The sequence below is a fragment of the Phyllostomus hastatus genome, unplaced genomic scaffold (assembly GCF_019186645.2).
Source record: "Phyllostomus hastatus isolate PE091 unplaced genomic scaffold, TTU_PhHast_1.1 phas_scaffold_501, whole genome shotgun sequence".
Taxonomy (NCBI): domain Eukaryota; kingdom Metazoa; phylum Chordata; class Mammalia; order Chiroptera; family Phyllostomidae; genus Phyllostomus; species Phyllostomus hastatus.
This window is the reverse complement of record NW_025334033.1, coordinates 64,672,117-64,688,676: the sequence shown is the minus strand read 5'-3', so window position 1 is coordinate 64,688,676 and position 16,560 is coordinate 64,672,117. Positions and strand designations below refer to the sequence as shown.

At 46.4% G+C, this 16,560-nt stretch overlaps 1 protein-coding gene across 1 annotated transcript in view; it reads right to left on the bottom strand.

Moving 5' to 3' along the window:
• The window catches only part of UNC79 (unc-79 homolog, NALCN channel complex subunit), a 205,465-nt gene that overhangs the window by 72,373 nt on the left and 116,532 nt on the right, over positions 1–16,560 (bottom strand). Inside the window, exons 21-27 of the mRNA XM_045823781.1 lie at positions 15,849–15,928; positions 15,617–15,765; positions 11,304–11,461; positions 8,141–8,322; positions 6,171–6,372; positions 5,353–5,532; positions 3,608–3,673 (exon numbers count right to left, since the gene is read on the bottom strand). Of these exons, the coding sequence (XP_045679737.1) occupies positions 3,608–3,673; positions 5,353–5,532; positions 6,171–6,372; positions 8,141–8,322; positions 11,304–11,461; positions 15,617–15,765; positions 15,849–15,928 (1,017 nt within the window). The remainder of the gene's footprint in view (positions 1–3,607; positions 3,674–5,352; positions 5,533–6,170; positions 6,373–8,140; positions 8,323–11,303; positions 11,462–15,616; positions 15,766–15,848; positions 15,929–16,560) is intronic.

Here is a 16,560-nt window from a genome sequence, read left to right as displayed (position 1 = left end):
CCAAAGACAAAGGAGGAGGGAAGATGGGAGGGAGGAAGGGAAGGAGGAAGGGAAGTTTCCTTCAGTGCTTCTAACTTCCACGTGACCAAGAACTACTACCCAAGACGGAACTTTTATTCACCAGTTTGCCTAATTCCCCCTGGAAGAACCAAGGCTCCTTGAAGGCAAGTGCTATGTTTCATCTGTTTTTATACCCTTCACGGAAACTGGAGCCGTGTCTGACACACTGAATTCAAGGAAGTATTTCAGATCTTGTCTTCTCTACAGGAGAAAAACTGATGAAGCCCCGAAACAGGAAGGAAGTTGCTAGGGAAACAGGAAACAACTCCTCTGTTTCAGTCAACTCGCTGACCCCGCACCCAACCAACAAGGGACAATTGAGCAGAGGAAGAAAGGACCCCTTCCGCGAGCTCGCTCTGCATTTGCCCGAGAGAAGCCACGACCGAGCCCTGTAAATGAGGCTGCATCGTTTCTGTAGTTCTAGCTTCGCTGCCTCGTTGGTCCCCCTAGCTCGTGAGCTCAGCTTAAAGCTTCACCCACAGCAGCGCTGTTGCGCGTGCACACGGCCACAGCAGGGCCTTAAAGCCGGGCCGGCGACTAACTCCATATCCTCAGGCTCCCCGCCCCTGCCTTTGCCTCTTCCTGCCCCAGGCCCTATCACGGTGAGTTCACATCCCGTCCACCAGTCCAGGCGCGACGTCTCACACCTTGCTTCCTGCTTCACGGCTCTCCCCCCATTGCATTCAATGGAACCGCCCTGTAGTACTAACTTGCACTCTGGGCGAGAGTTCTTATGTGCATACTTGGTCTCTCTTACTTGACTAGAAACAACTTGGGAGTATAAAAGTTTTTAATGAATCTTTGCATTCTTCATATTTGCTAGTACAGCAGGTGCTTCGATAGACACTGTCATTTCCCAAAACTATCATTTCAAATTAGAGCATTCCTACAAAAAATTTTTAAAAACTGTACTGTTTGACTTACTGGATCATGACAATCAATAGGCATTTTGAAGTTAGTGAAAAGATGAATTGTAAACCACTTTTCTAGGAAGAAAGAGAGAGAGCAAAGAGGAGCAATCTGGAAGTCTCTAGGCTAGGACACCAAGAGGGAGGCAGGAAAGGTCAGAACGAGTCTCACCAGTGCCACCTAGCATTGAGCACCTGGCACAGGGCACCTTCTCTCTTTGATATTGTCCAAATTCAGACCGAGAGACCATAGGGTTTCTCTATAGGCTGGAGGAGAGCACCCACGTCCCTTTAGGGACTGGGATAGCTCTAGATCTGGGGTGTCTAACCTGTGACCCATGGGTGGCTGTGAATTCAGCCCAACACAAAATCATAAATTTACTTAAAACATTATGTGTCACAATATATTTAATGTGTGGCCCAAGACAAGTCTTCTTCTTCCAGTGTGGTGCAGAGGTGCCAAAAGGCTGGACACCCCTGCCTAGACCAATCTCTGGGTTCCAACTGGAAAGGTCCTCTGGTCTGGATGCCCATAGGCGACCTGGATGCACACTGTGGCAGGCCTTAATGCCCAGCTCAGCTCCATAATGATGCCATGTCCCCAAGGGTAGGAATACTCTAAAGCCAATTCATCAAGGGGCCGCTGTAGTGGGAAAAGGCAAATCAAGTCTCCTGCACTCAAGTATCAGTTCTACCTTTACCTAGTTAGTCACGTGGGATCTTCAGCAAATCATCCAAGAAGAATTTCTTAATTCCCCAGGACCTCACTGCTCCTGTCCATATGTAAAATGGAAAAAAGTAATACTTTACATTTACCCACAGTTGCTGTAAAATCGAACTTGGATGATTTGCGTAAAAACACTATAGATAAATACTATGCATAATGTATTATTATTTACCTACTACTCCTTAATGATTCATTTCAGGAGATGAGGAACAAGATATAATGGAGCTTCCTGTGATCACAGGGAGTGGATATGGTTTATTCAGTATTATGCCATTATAAAACCCGCGACTGCTGCATTATAGTCAGTTAATATTCAACAGATGTTCTGAATCACCCAAGACAAAGAATTCCTGGTTCTCACAGCGTTAGGGAAAGTACACTTCATAGCTAATCATCGTTGTGCCAATTTCAGACTAGCAGGCGACAGTGTGTATCTCATCAAGTGGGATTAGATAAAGGTGTGGCGCCCCTGCGAGCACCGAGCACACGCGCCTTGCAAGAGAGACGCAGGCGTCTGGGCCCGAGACCCAGATCTGCGTGTTACCAAACAACCCGGGACTCTCGCTCCTTTCTGGGAACTTCAGTTTCCTCTTCTCTAAAATGAGAATATGAACATCCGTCTAATGTTTCCACTGTGACATTCTATGAATTTTATGTATGTGCACAAGGCCTTTTGTTTGACTCTCGGGTGTCTCAGAGGAATGCAGCTCGTCACTAGCCGTGCACAGTATACCTTCTATACAAGTGTATTTCCACCGCAAAATTAGCTGCGCATGCTAAGATCAGAGCCATGAACTGTAAATCTAGTGCCCAGAAGTTTGGCCTTAAGCAACACTGAAAGGGCGTCTGCTTTATTTCTGGCCTAGTCAGTAGGAGGTCTTCACAGGGGAGCTCATGACCTGCGTGAACAGCAGTATATTCAAGTAGCAAGTTCTTGAGTTTCCATTCAGTGACTATTTTAAACCAGCCTGCAGTCTTCTGAGTACCCGGACACGTCTTTGCTTCCAAGTTAAAACATTCAGTGTCCAATAAATAATAACACAAAAATAGGAAACTGGCTTGAAATTGTCTTATAAGCAATTTATAAGTTTCCAAGTCTAAGCAAGTTTTGTTTCTGGTGGTGTCATGTAAATTATCTTTATACACGTAATATGAACAATGCTATTATTTGCCGCCTTTCTATCTGGTCACTTTTGATGGGACAACCAGATCCCTGAAGGCCTTTCTTAACTTGCAAGAAACACACGCTCACATTTTCCCAGAGATGTGAGAGGCTGGATTGCCATAATAAGTAATAACACTGCAGACTAGCTTTTCGACTGAGTCTTAAGACAAAAAGAAAGGATAGGGTCTGTAATAGTCTTGCCCGAGTCCCTTCCACCCTTGGGATACGTCAGGATAAAAAGGAACCTATCAGGGAACATCAAATGACAGGTACGCCATACCAAGCTGAACGTGAAACCCTCCTTCTCTGAGAGACAGGGATGCGTGTAGAGCTGCAAAGAATTCGGAATGGCTAAGGGGATGGTGAATGATGGTGGTTTGAATGCATAACCTTTGGAAATGCAAATGACATGTGTGTTTCCCCTAGCGCAGATGTGTATGAACATCATATTTCTATGTGTAAACACACATACAAATATAAGCGCTAGGTCTGGTGCTAGTCATTCTGGTTCTCCAGGGAAAAGCACACACTCGGGTGACGTGAAGCTTCTTACTGGACCGAAAGTTAACAGGATCGAAGTCATCTGCCAACAGTGGAACCAAGGATTGCTATCTGAGGGGCTCAAATGCGTGAGGGTCTGGGGAAAGACCCTTGGAGCCTGCGAATCCTAGACACGTCCCTCTGGTCTGTGCCGGGTCCGCCTGGGCCAGACGGTGGCACGCAGCCCTTCGGGTCAGAGGTACCCACCTGGTGTCTGTTCGGGTGTCCCACCGAGAGCTGGAGCAGACTGCTCATGCCTGGTCAGCCTCATGGCTTAAAAATCAATCAACAACAACTCTATTGAAATAAGCATTAAAAACAACTTGAGCCTAGAAAATATACTCAGTGCTAACTGCATGGGATAAGCGGGGGCAAGTTTAGCTTTCCTATCCGTAATTAACTTCACATAAAAGATGTTTACATCACAAAAGGTTGGGGGTTTCAGCTGAATCTCAAGAACACCCTTCTGTGTTACTTTAGTTCTTAAGCTTCGAAATTGCCACGTGAATCAATTAACAAGAAATAACAAGAAATACACCTTATATCCCAAACTGATCGGTCAGGTACTAAAAGAGCTGGGAAACCCTTCTAGAAGCTGGAATGTATTGGGTCTAGGTGTCGGTTTCTAGGACCTGATTCGGTTTCAGTGGGGCTTCACGTTACTCCAGGACATTGTTAAACGGGCACCTGTGGTTACCTTTGCCCTCTGAAACAAACTGCATTATTGATTGCTTAGAGGGCTTGTATTGATTCTTTCAGAGTTCAACATACCACATTTCCTTGGCTCGTTGAAAAATACAGAAAATGCAATAAATTAAATCAAATCATGTTTATGATTAAAAAATGGTTGTGTTACATAAGGCTGTCTTCTAATGAATGCCAATGAAAAAGCAAACTTCTCAGCTTCTGACAGGACAAGAAATATGCTTTTTTAAAGATTTCATTTATTTATTTTTAGAGAGAGGAAGGGAGGGAGAAAGTGAGGGAGAGAAACAACAACATGTGGGAGAAACATCCATCGGCTGCCTCTCGCATGCTCCCAACTGGGGCCCAGGCTGCAACCCAGACATGTGCCCTGACTGGGAATCGAACCAGCGACCTTTTGGTTCACTCAATCCCCTGAGCCACCCCAGCCAGGGCACAAGAAATATGTTTTATTGTGCTATTTTATTAACTTTATAGCAGTTAAAAATTAAATAAATTCACCTAATAAATTATATAAGTTAATAATATATTTATATCCATTCACTAATATGGTGATTTAGTTATGAGTTCTTAATTATGTCTCATTCATGAGCCATTGTTAATCATGAGAGTTCATCCAGTGATTTGGTAATGTCAGGAAAATTTTTTTCTCTTTAAAAGTGAAATACAAAGAAAACCCTTTAAAAATCAAGTATATATGGTCTTTTTACTAAGTTGGCAATGAAGACTGTTTTAGTTTTACCTGGTGAAGTTGGGCAGAATTCAACTTCTCATTCTGATTTATCTTTTTCAAAAGCCAACATTCCTATCAGTTAGTCTGGGAGCTGGTTTGGCTGCTTCTATTGTGCATCAAGTGACAATTGTCAAAGTCTCTTCCAGAAAGCTCTTAGGTTACAAACTGGAAGGAAGTCTTAGGTTACCCGGCTGGAGCAAACCTGCACATTTGCGGACTCGGGAGCAAATGCTCTACTTTCACGCCAGGCATCAATGGATTTTGCTTCCTTACACATTTGAAAACCATCTACCGCTGGACCCAGGCTTTGCTTCACCCCAAAACTAGAAAAAGCCACCCAGGGCACTAACACCCCTGGGGTGACCCCCTGGGGAATCCGAAGGCCAAACTGGGGAATCTGATTGCCGAGCTGTTTGCTAAATAAACGCGCTACTCTGTGAACATTCGACAGGACGAGTCAGCCTCAGGAAGACATTAAACAGGCTTAAAGGAAGGACGAAAAAAGATACTCAACGAATTTTGGAGGTTAGGGTCTCGGGGAGGGAGAGCGCCCTCTTGGACTCGGCGGGCCCTTTCACGCTGTCCCGCAGGGAGCGCACGCTCTTCTGCCGGTTCCTGGCGAAGCGCGCCCGCTTGATCTTCCACAGCGCCGCGTCGCTGAGGTTGGCCACGTTGGTCCGCACGGCGGTGATGGCTGCGCGGGAGGAACCGGGGGTTATGCTCCCGAACTGGCACGTCAGGCCGCTGGCTTGCAACCACCCGCCTGCGTCCATTTTCAGGATTAAAAACCGTCTTTCGTGGACACGTAACTCATTCACCTTCCTCTCTTGGGAAATTTTATATTAAAAAACATCAGGACTACTGCCCATCATGGCTATCGTCTAAATATGATGAAATGATCTCATTTTGTTGTCGCTGGATAACTGGTGACCGAAGCTTCCCCCCCATTGACTTAGGGCCGTCGGTAACTGAGGAATAAGCAAGCAAGCCAGAGTGGATTCGCAAGGTGCGAATGTATCTCACAAGCTTGCTCACAAACATTACAAACACGATGCCTGAATAATAGTTAAGGGGCACACGTGTGAGTCACAGATGGTTCTCACAAGAAATTCCTCAAAGAAACGAGAAGAATCGTGATTTCGCAATGCCCCCACATAGCTAACCTGCAGGTGACTGCAGTGGATACTCAACAAACATTCCCTACACGGAGCGCCGGAAGTCAAGGCGTGCTCCGTGATCAGGACCGAAACCGCATGCAGAGCACCCTCTGCCCACGTCAAGCACGGGCCTGGGAACCGCCACCCTTGAAAGTAAGTTCTTAGTTTTGCTTACTTGTAGGAAAAGGAAATTCTTTATTGCAATCCAAATGCAGCTGAGCTTCCAAAGAAAGCGTCTCAAATCTATTGACAAAGAACTCCCAGCTCAAAGCAGGAATGTCTTGCTTAAGGAAATGCAGGAGCAAAAGCTTGCTCAGTATCGTGGGCCGATCTTTCACCACAGTGTCAAACTGGAAGTCGAGACAGAGGCACAGACCCTGCAGGCGAGGGGGAAAGAGGGGAGACGTCAGATGCAAACCTCGGAGTTGCCTCAAAGCAAGTACACGAAGCAAAGTCAGGGAAACAAGGTGAACTCCTCAATTTGTATTTATAGTGTAGAATGGTCCAACTGAAATCTTTGTTTTATTGCAAATGTTGGCAGGAAAATACAAAAGAGCAGCTTCTTCTAATTGCAGAATATCCCTTGAATTTTGACTCAGAAGATTGAACTAAATATATGTTACTAGTTTTTTATCCAAACACCTTCAAAGCAATGGTTCATTTCGTAATGTCTGGAGTTTCCATCACAGAAGCTTACATTCAAAGCTATGTTTTAGCATACATGAGATGGTTTCTAAATTCCCTTTCAGTGCTAAATTCTAAAATTGAGAATTAAAATTTCTACACTTGATCTTAGCCAAACAGCCTAGCAGTGATAGAATTAAAATCTCTAAAAGAAATTTAGACTTTAGAATTCTTTCAGTGATTCTAGAAGAAAATAGAATCATCTTCTTAGAATGTGAGTGAAACACAGAATCTTTAAAAACCAGAGACGGAATGGATAGAGCATCTATTTCTCCAATATATGAGTCTACCATTCCCTTTTTTTACTCAATAAAATTTAAAAACTGTAATTTATTCAACCATCTTATTAATCCATTCAACTCTCATCTAATGCATGCCTCCTGGGTCCCGGGTCCAGAGCCGGGGCAAGATGTACCACCACCTTGTCTTATTAAAATCAACGCAGAAGGACCACCCAGAACATAGCTGGGAGTTTTTACAGGGGAGGGGGTGTGTCCACGGGCAGCATCACCCTAAATTTCTTCAGAGCCCGCACCCTCTGCCTTTACTTCGTAGTCTTTTTTTACAGGAAGAGTCCTTAAACTGACTGGGAGGCAGTGTGGGCGCGCACATTTAGGAGCATGTGACCTGAGTTTGCTCCGCCCCTTACTAGCTGCGTGCCTCTGGAATTTCTTCACCTTTCTAACCCTCAGCTTTTCTGTCTGTAAAATGGAAACACACAAAGGGTTAACATGGGGATTCAATGAGACCCGCTGCCCGGGAAACACACCACCTATTTGGTAAATGTTAGCTCTTGCCATTATTATGAGTTTTAATAGTAATGATATAATAATAAGTCAGGTGGTAGTGTGGAAACCTGAAGATCAGGACTTCGGAGGTTCCGGTCTTGGTTCTCCCATGGATTTACTCTGTCTCCTTTGCTAAGTGACATTATCTCGCTGAGACTTGGTTTCTTCAACTATAAAATTCAGGTGCCAGAAGGTAAGTAAGTATACAACCCTCTCCAGGTCTCATACTTCACGTCCCTTTGGCTTTAATTCGTAGCATTTCATTTTTGGTGGCATATTGACCTTCCCGAGGTTTGCTTTGATTTATATTATAACTCATCTCATCTCTCTTAGTATGTAGCCTCTAACCAAAGGGCTTTTCACCCAGAAGCCAGCTAAAGAATGTAAAATAAACGAGCCTAATTTAACAACCTACCACCAAAAACAATTATGCGATAACGGCACCCGTCAGAAGTGATTCAGCACGTGCACAAAGGCTGAAAAGAAAGTACCAACAAATAAAAACAAGAGGTCGGTTCATGAGATATGCTTCTGGGGTGTTTCCCCCAATTAAGAAATCTCCAGTGCTATCATCATCATCACCATCATCACCACCATCAGTATTAGAGGTGTGCACGTGGCAAATTAACTCAGCGAGTCAGCAGAGCAGACAGCACACGCCGAGGGACGTCACCTGCAACGCCGGCCTCTTTATGGTGTCAAGCAGGAGGCCGGCCCTGGTAGCCACGGCTGGGTTCACGTCCTCCACCGCCGTCAGGAAGCAGCAGAAGGCGTGTGCCAGGGAGTACTTCAGCAGGTGGTTCTTGGTCACGGAGTGAATATCCAGAAATCTGCAAATCACAGCCACTTTTTCCACTGCAATGTGAAAGGCACAGGACAAAAACAGAAGGACCTTTGCTTAGACAGTCTGAGCACCGAGCCCACGGAGAGAAGGGTAACCCCGGGCCCCCCATCCACCGATTTTAAACACCAAAGGAGGTTCTAATGCCACCTCCTCCAGCTTCTTCCCTTTTATCTGTGCAACAGAGACTGTTTCTCCTTAGTGCAGTATTTTTCTGCCAGGCAGCCTGGATTTAGCTCTGGGTTGTCTCTTTTTTTTTAATGGTCTTTCCCTGTGTGTAACTTCCGGTTGTATTTCAAACTATTCAAAATGCTTTGGTACTCATGGCTTTGTCCGTTCCACGGAGGTTCCTCGGACCTCGCGGGGAGGTGCGAGGTACCCGCCAGCCTGGGCTCCAGATTCCGGACCCCCGACTCCACCCTTTGTAAGACATGATGGGAAATGACAACCGGTCTTCCCAGGACTATGGAGCACATGTCTTCCAGGAAACAGATGCACCCTTCCCTGATTAATTTCTAATCCCTCTGCAAATCTATGCTACGTGATCCCAGCCGCCACTCTTAAAAATAGCTTGATAAGAAGTTATAGCAGGTAGCGGAGCAATGTAGTTTCATCCAAATAAAGACATGTCACTGCTTTGCTTAAGCTGTTTCTGCAGCCTAGAACATTCTTTCTATTCTCTTCTACTAATGGACACGCTACCATCCTTAAAAGAATCTGCTGCTAAAATTCTGCATGTTCTGTGAAGCCCGCCCTGAGTTCCTAGAGGGGCCTTGCCATCCCACGACCTCCTGCAAAAGTTCCGTCCATTTAGACACGGCCTGTGAGCGTCGCCGTATGACGTGTCTTCTTTGGGGATCTCGACTTCCATGCACACCGCTCTAGTTCCTTACCCTCGCACACGCTCGCATTTGGCCTCATCAGTTACACGGGGAGCTGCTGAGAGCAGGGGTATGCTCTTTTAGTCTCTGTTGCTCCCACAGATGTAGTATTGGTTCAATAAATCCACTGATTCATTTGTTTTAAATATATATCTATAACTAAGAAACCATCCTAGGTACTTGTAGGGACATGCAAAACTGAACTGTTCGGGACTGAATGTTTGTGCTCCCCCCAACCGCCGCAGTGTACATGTTGAAGCCCTAGCCCCCAATGTGACAGCATTTGGAGTCGGGACCTTGAGAGGTTATTAGGTTTAGATGAGGCCATGAGTGTGGGGCCCCGTGATGGGATTTACGTATTTATAAAAAATGGAGGGGAGACCAGAGCTCGCTCTCCCTCTCTCTCTCTCTCTCTCTCTCTCTCTCTCTTTCCCTCTCTCTCTCTCTCTGCCATGTGAGGATGCAGAGAGAAGGTGACCATCTGTGATCCAGGAAGAGAGCCCTTGGCGAGGAACCAAACTGCCTGCACCTTGACCTTGGACTCCCGGCCTCCAGACCTGGGAGGAACATGTTCCTGTTCTTTAAGCCCCATCCGTGGTCTTGTGTCATGGCAGCCCGAGCCGACTAACATGTGACTCGTTCACAGGTCCCGACTTCAAAGTCAAGTTAACCGAAAGAGATAAGATGGGTGCAACCATAACCAAAATGTACTACAAAAAGCTGTACATGCTGCTGCCGGGGTCTAAATAAAATGTGGGGGGGACGAAGAACTGACTTTGCACCAAAGGAACTGAGAAAGTGGAACTCGGTGGGGGCATTCAGAGGCGGCGCAGACGGGGGCGGCATCTGAATGGGACTCAGAAGGGAGGAGGATTTCGGAGGGAGAGCAGCAGGGAATGGTCAAGGTGAGGACGAGAGGATGCAGGAAGCGATGGGGCCGGGGCGCTGGCGCCTGAAGGAGGCGGGCGGGAAATGAGGCTACGGACACGCACGGTCAGATGGAGGGCGGCTCGCAGTGTCTGTGTGAGGAGTGTGGACTTGATTCTCCAGACACCAAAAACCCATTCGACTGTTTTGAATAGAGAAGCAATGTAATCAGAACTGAGATTCAGAGGATTGATCTGGCAACAACCTAATCCTTCCACCGGAATGAAAGAGCATAGTTAATTATTTACCTGCTTTATTTGTATTTAATGCCTATAAAATGTTGCCATTCCCGTGTTGTTTTCGTTAGGAAATTTTATTCTGATGTAACTTCTTACATTACAGATGATCCTATAAACACACCAGCCCCTGGAATTCACGAGCGTGAAGAAGGCCAGAGATTAAGAAACTGAACTCTGAAGTATAATCATTAACTCACCTGATGGAACTTCCATTTCTTTGCCCTAAATTTTTGAGACACTAGAATACATTGACAACCAGCCCGATAAAGCACAGTGCGGTACGCCAGCCCTCCGTGCTGCCCCAGAGAAGGGCAGTCTCGCGCTGGCAGCATGCAGCCAGCTGGTGTGAGGCTAAGAGGGCGCGTCTCTCCTTCCCATGTTCCCCTGAGCAGCTGCCGTCCTAAGCACTAGGGTCCTGCACCCATCCCTGCCCCAGGCTTGGCCCCTGGTGCTCCAAAGGCAAGGGCACAGCAGCAGAGCTTCTCGAACTCCACTGAGTTACCTGGAGAACATGTTTAAAATGTCGATTCCTGGCCTCACCTTCGGAGGTCTTCAATCAGCAGGTCTAGGGTGGGGCCCAATAGCAGTGTTTGCAACAAACATTCCCAGTTATTCTAATGCAGGCAGCCTATTAGATTGACTACGTGACTGGTCATTCGCACCAGGACCCATGTGCAAGTCAACAAGGGTGCGGGCAGTAAATACACCTGGGCGACAGGCATTAACAGGGACTATCCTAGGCAAATGAGACAGGGCCCCCCTACCGAAGGACCAATCTGCCAAGTTCCGTTACCGAGGAAGCTCAGCTAAGCACAAAGAACAGCAGCAGCGGGACGATGCCCTTTAACAGGAAGGGAGGGAACAGAAGGAGATCCAGTGAGGTCTCCTGACTGGACCCGTGGTTGACAATGTGACACAAAGAGGACCGTCAAGCTGCTACCCAGGTACCTGCTTCAAACCTCATCTTCCAGTCTTTGCTGTTGAAGTTGCCGTTTATGATTGTCCAGAAAATGTCAGCACCATGAGGAAGAGACAACGCGTGGAGGAGGAGGGGGACCGCCAGCGAGGACAGCTGGGAGAACTCCGACTTGATGACTCTCCACAGGCTGGAAGTCAAGGAGAAACAAAGGGGAAGGGCAGTTAGGGGGCTTTCCTAGAAAGAAACCACCATGACCTCAATTCATAAGAAGTGCAGTTAGCAAGTAGCTGGTGGGAATGGTTCTAGTGAAATAACATTCATCCACAAGACTATCGTCCTCTGATAAACTTTTCCTGCGCTCTGTTCCGTTAACGTTTTTTAAAAGTAATTACTTTTGTGCAACAACATAGAAAAACAGTTACCACTTAACACTGCATGTCTTACCATAAAAATTTTTAGCTTTATATTTTAAATTCAGGTATATAAGTAAACAATAGCTGTTAAATAATATACAAAATTGATATTAGTTATGTTAAGATAATGAAGTGATAGTGATTTTAAGGGTTTTTTCTTACACACAACATCTGGGGAGTTTTGCTGGTTTTGCCTGCCCAGCAGCTTTTCCCTCCTATCATCCTAGCAAGAAAGAACTCTTTTTCTATTAAGAACAGCCTCTTCAACTGGCAGGGCTGTCAATCAACCTGCACCCCTCCCTTCTTTTCCTGTCACACGAGTGAACACAAAACCCAGGCTGATCGAAGTACTTCAGTTCCACGAACAGAGTGACGAGTCTAGGGGCGGGCATATGGCATAAGCAAGGCAATGGCGGAGTCCTTTTTCCAGCTATTGATATGGGCTCTTGGACAGAGAAGATCTGTCTTCTTCTCACAGGGACATCCTGCTGAGAAGAAGCCAGTGCAGATGGAATGGGACTGAGGGATGGGGAGGGAGGAAGAAAAGGGAGAGGGGTAAGAAAGAGGAGAGAGGGAGAGAGAGAGAATCCCTCGTAACACCCTGTGAGCACCAGCCATGCCCTAACACCAGACAGACCACTGCTGAGCAAAAACGTCCCTTAGCAAGTTTAGCTAAGCGTCTATCCATTTCTACCAGAGTAATTTTCAAGATATATTTTTGGTAATAATATATTATTGGCTTCAAATTTTTTGATTCGATTATTTAAAGTATGCCATTTGTTTATTTTTTGTTCCTTTAATTTGTTTTCTCTTTGGCTCCAGAGTTAACCCAGAAGCAAAACTCTTTGCGACTTTAGAAAACTCGTAAGGCACCACTAAAAGACGGGAGGAGTGACACGTTGTCACCATTTTACAGAGAATTCGTGGAGGCGCGAGTCCCTAAAGCTGCTGGCGTCTCAGAAAATGTACTAGACCTACAGAAGGAAGAGGGGTCATTTTCAAACGTCTGCTTCATCTGAGCGGTGGAAATCAGACACATGGGGATCTACCCACCAACCCTGTCATTCATTAGCTGCGTGACCAAGCGTAAACAAAGCTTGTCCGAACTCCCACTCCCTCCCGATGCCGGGTGTATTAAGTGCACAGTGCTGGACACACAGCAGGCGTTCAAAGACCTGCCACGGCCGTCACCACTGTGAGGCCAAGGGCAATGGTGCTTCCAGACAACAGGCCCTACAGAGCCTGCACAGGAAAAAAAGACACAATCCCTGCCTTCACGGAACTTCCAATTTAGTAAAAGGAGGCAAACCATATACAGCACTGCTAGAACCCCGTCTCGATGACAAAAATCCCCAGACTTGGCCAATCTCACACAGCTTCCTCAGTCCGCTAAAGCAGCTTCATTTGAAAAGCAGAAGAGTAGCCCTGGCTGGCGTAGCTCGGTGGATTGAGTGCGGGCTGTGAACCAAAGTATCGCAGGTTCGATTCCCAGTCAGGGCACATGCCTGGGTTGCAGGCCATGACCCCCAGCAACCGCACATTGATGTTTCTCTCTCTCTTTCTATCCCCCTCCCTTCCCTCTCTAAAAATAAATAAGTAAAATTAAAAAAAAAAAAAAGAAAAGCAGAAGAGTGCCCTTTCTCCAGATCCCTTCTTTGTCCGCCATGGCTTTTGAGGGAAAAACCTGGGCTGTGGAGCCCAAAGCCTGCGGCAGAGAGCCCAAGACACCGGTGATCCGTTTGTCCCAAGTACCTGTGCGACAGAGGTGGCTTGAACAAGCAGAGCCAGCCCACTCCGTCCTCCCGCTCTCCTGGAATGGACAGCGCTCCTGCCTCACCCCCACCCTGATCCTTCACTGCTTTTGCCTGGACGTGCTGCTTGCCGGGCCGGTTACACCGATCCTTTCAGATCACTGTGACTCTTCCCCACCCACATCCACGTCCCCCCTTCTGACAGCTCCTCCCGTCGCACCTGCAGAAGCCCGATGTCACTGTAAGAAAACTTCTTTAGATCCTTCATCTTCCCCACAGTATCCGTCCGCACTCCCTAACAAATCATATCCACCTAGACCTCAGAATGTGGCCTTACTGGAAACAGGGTCCCTGGAGATGTTGTCCACGTCCCTCTCAACCACCCCTACATGCCCGGAGCCGCAATGAGAAAGAATCACAAAGTCCTCCTAACCTGGCCCACCACAGACTGGCACTAGCTAGCTTCAGCTGGGCCTGCGGCTGGCAGTTCTTCGGTCATTTCTTGTTGACTCCCAACGGCTTTCCTCCCGTGGGCTGTTCCGTTCTTTCTGTCCATGTTCCTGAAGCCCCCAACCCGATCTCTGTCCCCTCACCCCCAGGAGAAGACAGCAAGACCCATTATTCTTAAGGTTTCAGTCATCTGTTATGAACCCTTCTTAACACCTGCTTTCTCTTTTCCTCAGAAGGTATCTCCTGTCAAAGGGAAGAGCAGCCCTCCTCTTTTCCACCCACCCCTTGCTCTTGCATGGACACTCTTGCCTTCCAGGACCTGGCTGCAGCAACAGGTCCTAGAAGGCAACAGGTCCTGGAAGGCTATGAGCCCCTTTCCTGGGGTTCCTTCCCACGGACCACAAATATGTTGAGATCTTTCTCCTAAAAGTCCCTGACATCCACTCCCTTCTCCCTCTAAGTATTGGCCCAAAAGTCCATTTAGTTTTTTCCGTAACATAAAAGACACACTTTCCACTTTCAACAATAACTTTACTGATTTGGATATTTTGAGTATGTCAGCTTGGTAGAACGTTGATTGTTCTCAGTTAATGTCTCGATCTGATCGCTATCACCTGCAACTGGTCTCCCGACGGTGGAGCACTGTCCAGAGAGAAATCTCCGGCACAAAACTTTCCAAACCGCTTTTGACATGTGTGATCGGTCACAGCACCTTCTCCATACACTGTACAAATCTATTTTTGTGTTTCAGCTCTGTTTTTACCTTTCTTGAAATAAGAAAGCATACTATGCCAAAAGCGTTGTGCATTTTCTTCCATCTTCAATATTAAAATGGCTACACAAACACTCACCGGTTTGGTAAGGTTTTTTAAAAAATGCACACTGATATGACAGCCGTCACCACACAGCCTAACAAAATTGTTTCAAATGAAGTTAAAGACAACTAAGCGCTACTAGAGGACACTGTACGGAAAAAAACCAGAACGAACTTTTTGGCCAACCCAGTACATGATTTTTCCCATCCTTTCGTAACAAACGCTTGAGAGGAACATTCTGTGTTCTGTGTTTACACTTCCTGTGCCCTTGCACCGTGTCTTTGCCATTTCCATGCGGGTGCTCCCCAAGGACCTCGCTTTTCTCCATGCTCGTGCTGTTACAGTGCAACTCCGACCCTGTCTTTGTTCTAAGATCTTCCGTAGATCTCCAAACATTACTAAATACAGTCTCTACCTTCAAGGCCCTTCACAGGTGGGTCCCAGCCTACATTCTTTTTTTTAAAAAGATTTTATTTATTTATTTATTTTTGGAGAAGGAAGGGAGGAAGAAAGAGAGAGAGAAACATCAGTGTGCGGTTGCTGGGAGTCATGGCCTGCAACCCAGGCATGTACCCTGACTGGGAATCGAACCTGCAACACTTTGGTTCGCAGCCCGTGCTCGATCCGCTGAGCTACGCCAGCCAGGCCAGCCTACATTCTTAAGCCATCTAACAGCTGAAAGGTATAAAATAATCTTTATTTTGCCTTTTCTGTTTAGATGGTATCTAGCAAAGAAAACTACTCTTACTCACATGAACATAATAATTAAACTACATAAAAGAAATGAAAGTAGTACCCATAGGTGATTAGCCTGTTTTGGTTAGGAAAAGAACCCAAATGAATAGGTAAGTCTTATTCTACCTGTAATTTTCATGGCTAAAGCCTAACACATGAACGAACAAGGAAGACATACCTCGCGATCAACATGTGATCCTGAATGTAGGCTAGAAATTGAGGGTGATCTTTCCTAGCACTGTACAAGCACTGCCCGTGCAGACAGAGGATCTTCAGGCAGTTGAGCATGTTAAAGAGAATGTCTGGCTCTTCAAACTTCGCCATTTCCTGTGCAGAGAACCACGCGGTCACTGAAGCATCTGACACAGCAATGCTGCCAAACCCAAAATGTAAATATTCAAAAAATATACCTGGAAAATGGTGTAGATTAGTCTCAGAGTTACTGGGAGCTGCTGGTAGCAAAGCTTTCTCTCGGTGTCGTTCTTGACTGCTATGAGGGAAGAACCACACACAGGTTAGCCTGCCGCCTCCTTTCCCTGCAGTTCGTGACCTGATCAGGTCAGAAAGCCAAGAGGAGTAAAAACGGAGGTAGAATACATACATTTTAAAAGTGTGTAATGGGTTTTGGGGTTTTTTGCCCTCCAAGTTAGCCTATATCCCTTCATGATGCAAGTGAAGAACCCTTCTAGATTTGGGATTCTCAGCTTCCACTGTCCACTGTGGAGTCAGTCCCTCCTGTGCTCAGACGCCATTGGCTCCCTGAGGTGACCTCAGCCCTGCCTATGCCCCTGTGGGCCACTAGTTCTGCTGCCGCATGGAGGGGCCTGGGGCCAGGCTAGCTCTGCTTTCCTGACTGAAAGGGGGATAAGCAGGTATCGAGGAGAGGTATTCAAGTTGTGTTAGCACCCACGGAGGGATTTACCCCATGGACTCGCTGGAAAAGGGAACATTTTAAAGAAGCTGAGTATATTCAAATCAGAAGACGGCTTTATTTTCTTAGGAGGGTCTCTAAAATCTTTGTTTCTATGGTAAATGATGGCAGTGCATTCATTGTACGTGAGGCATGCTAGAATAAAAGAACTCACAAGTTAATCAGAAACTAGTGTAAAACGTTTTCAAATC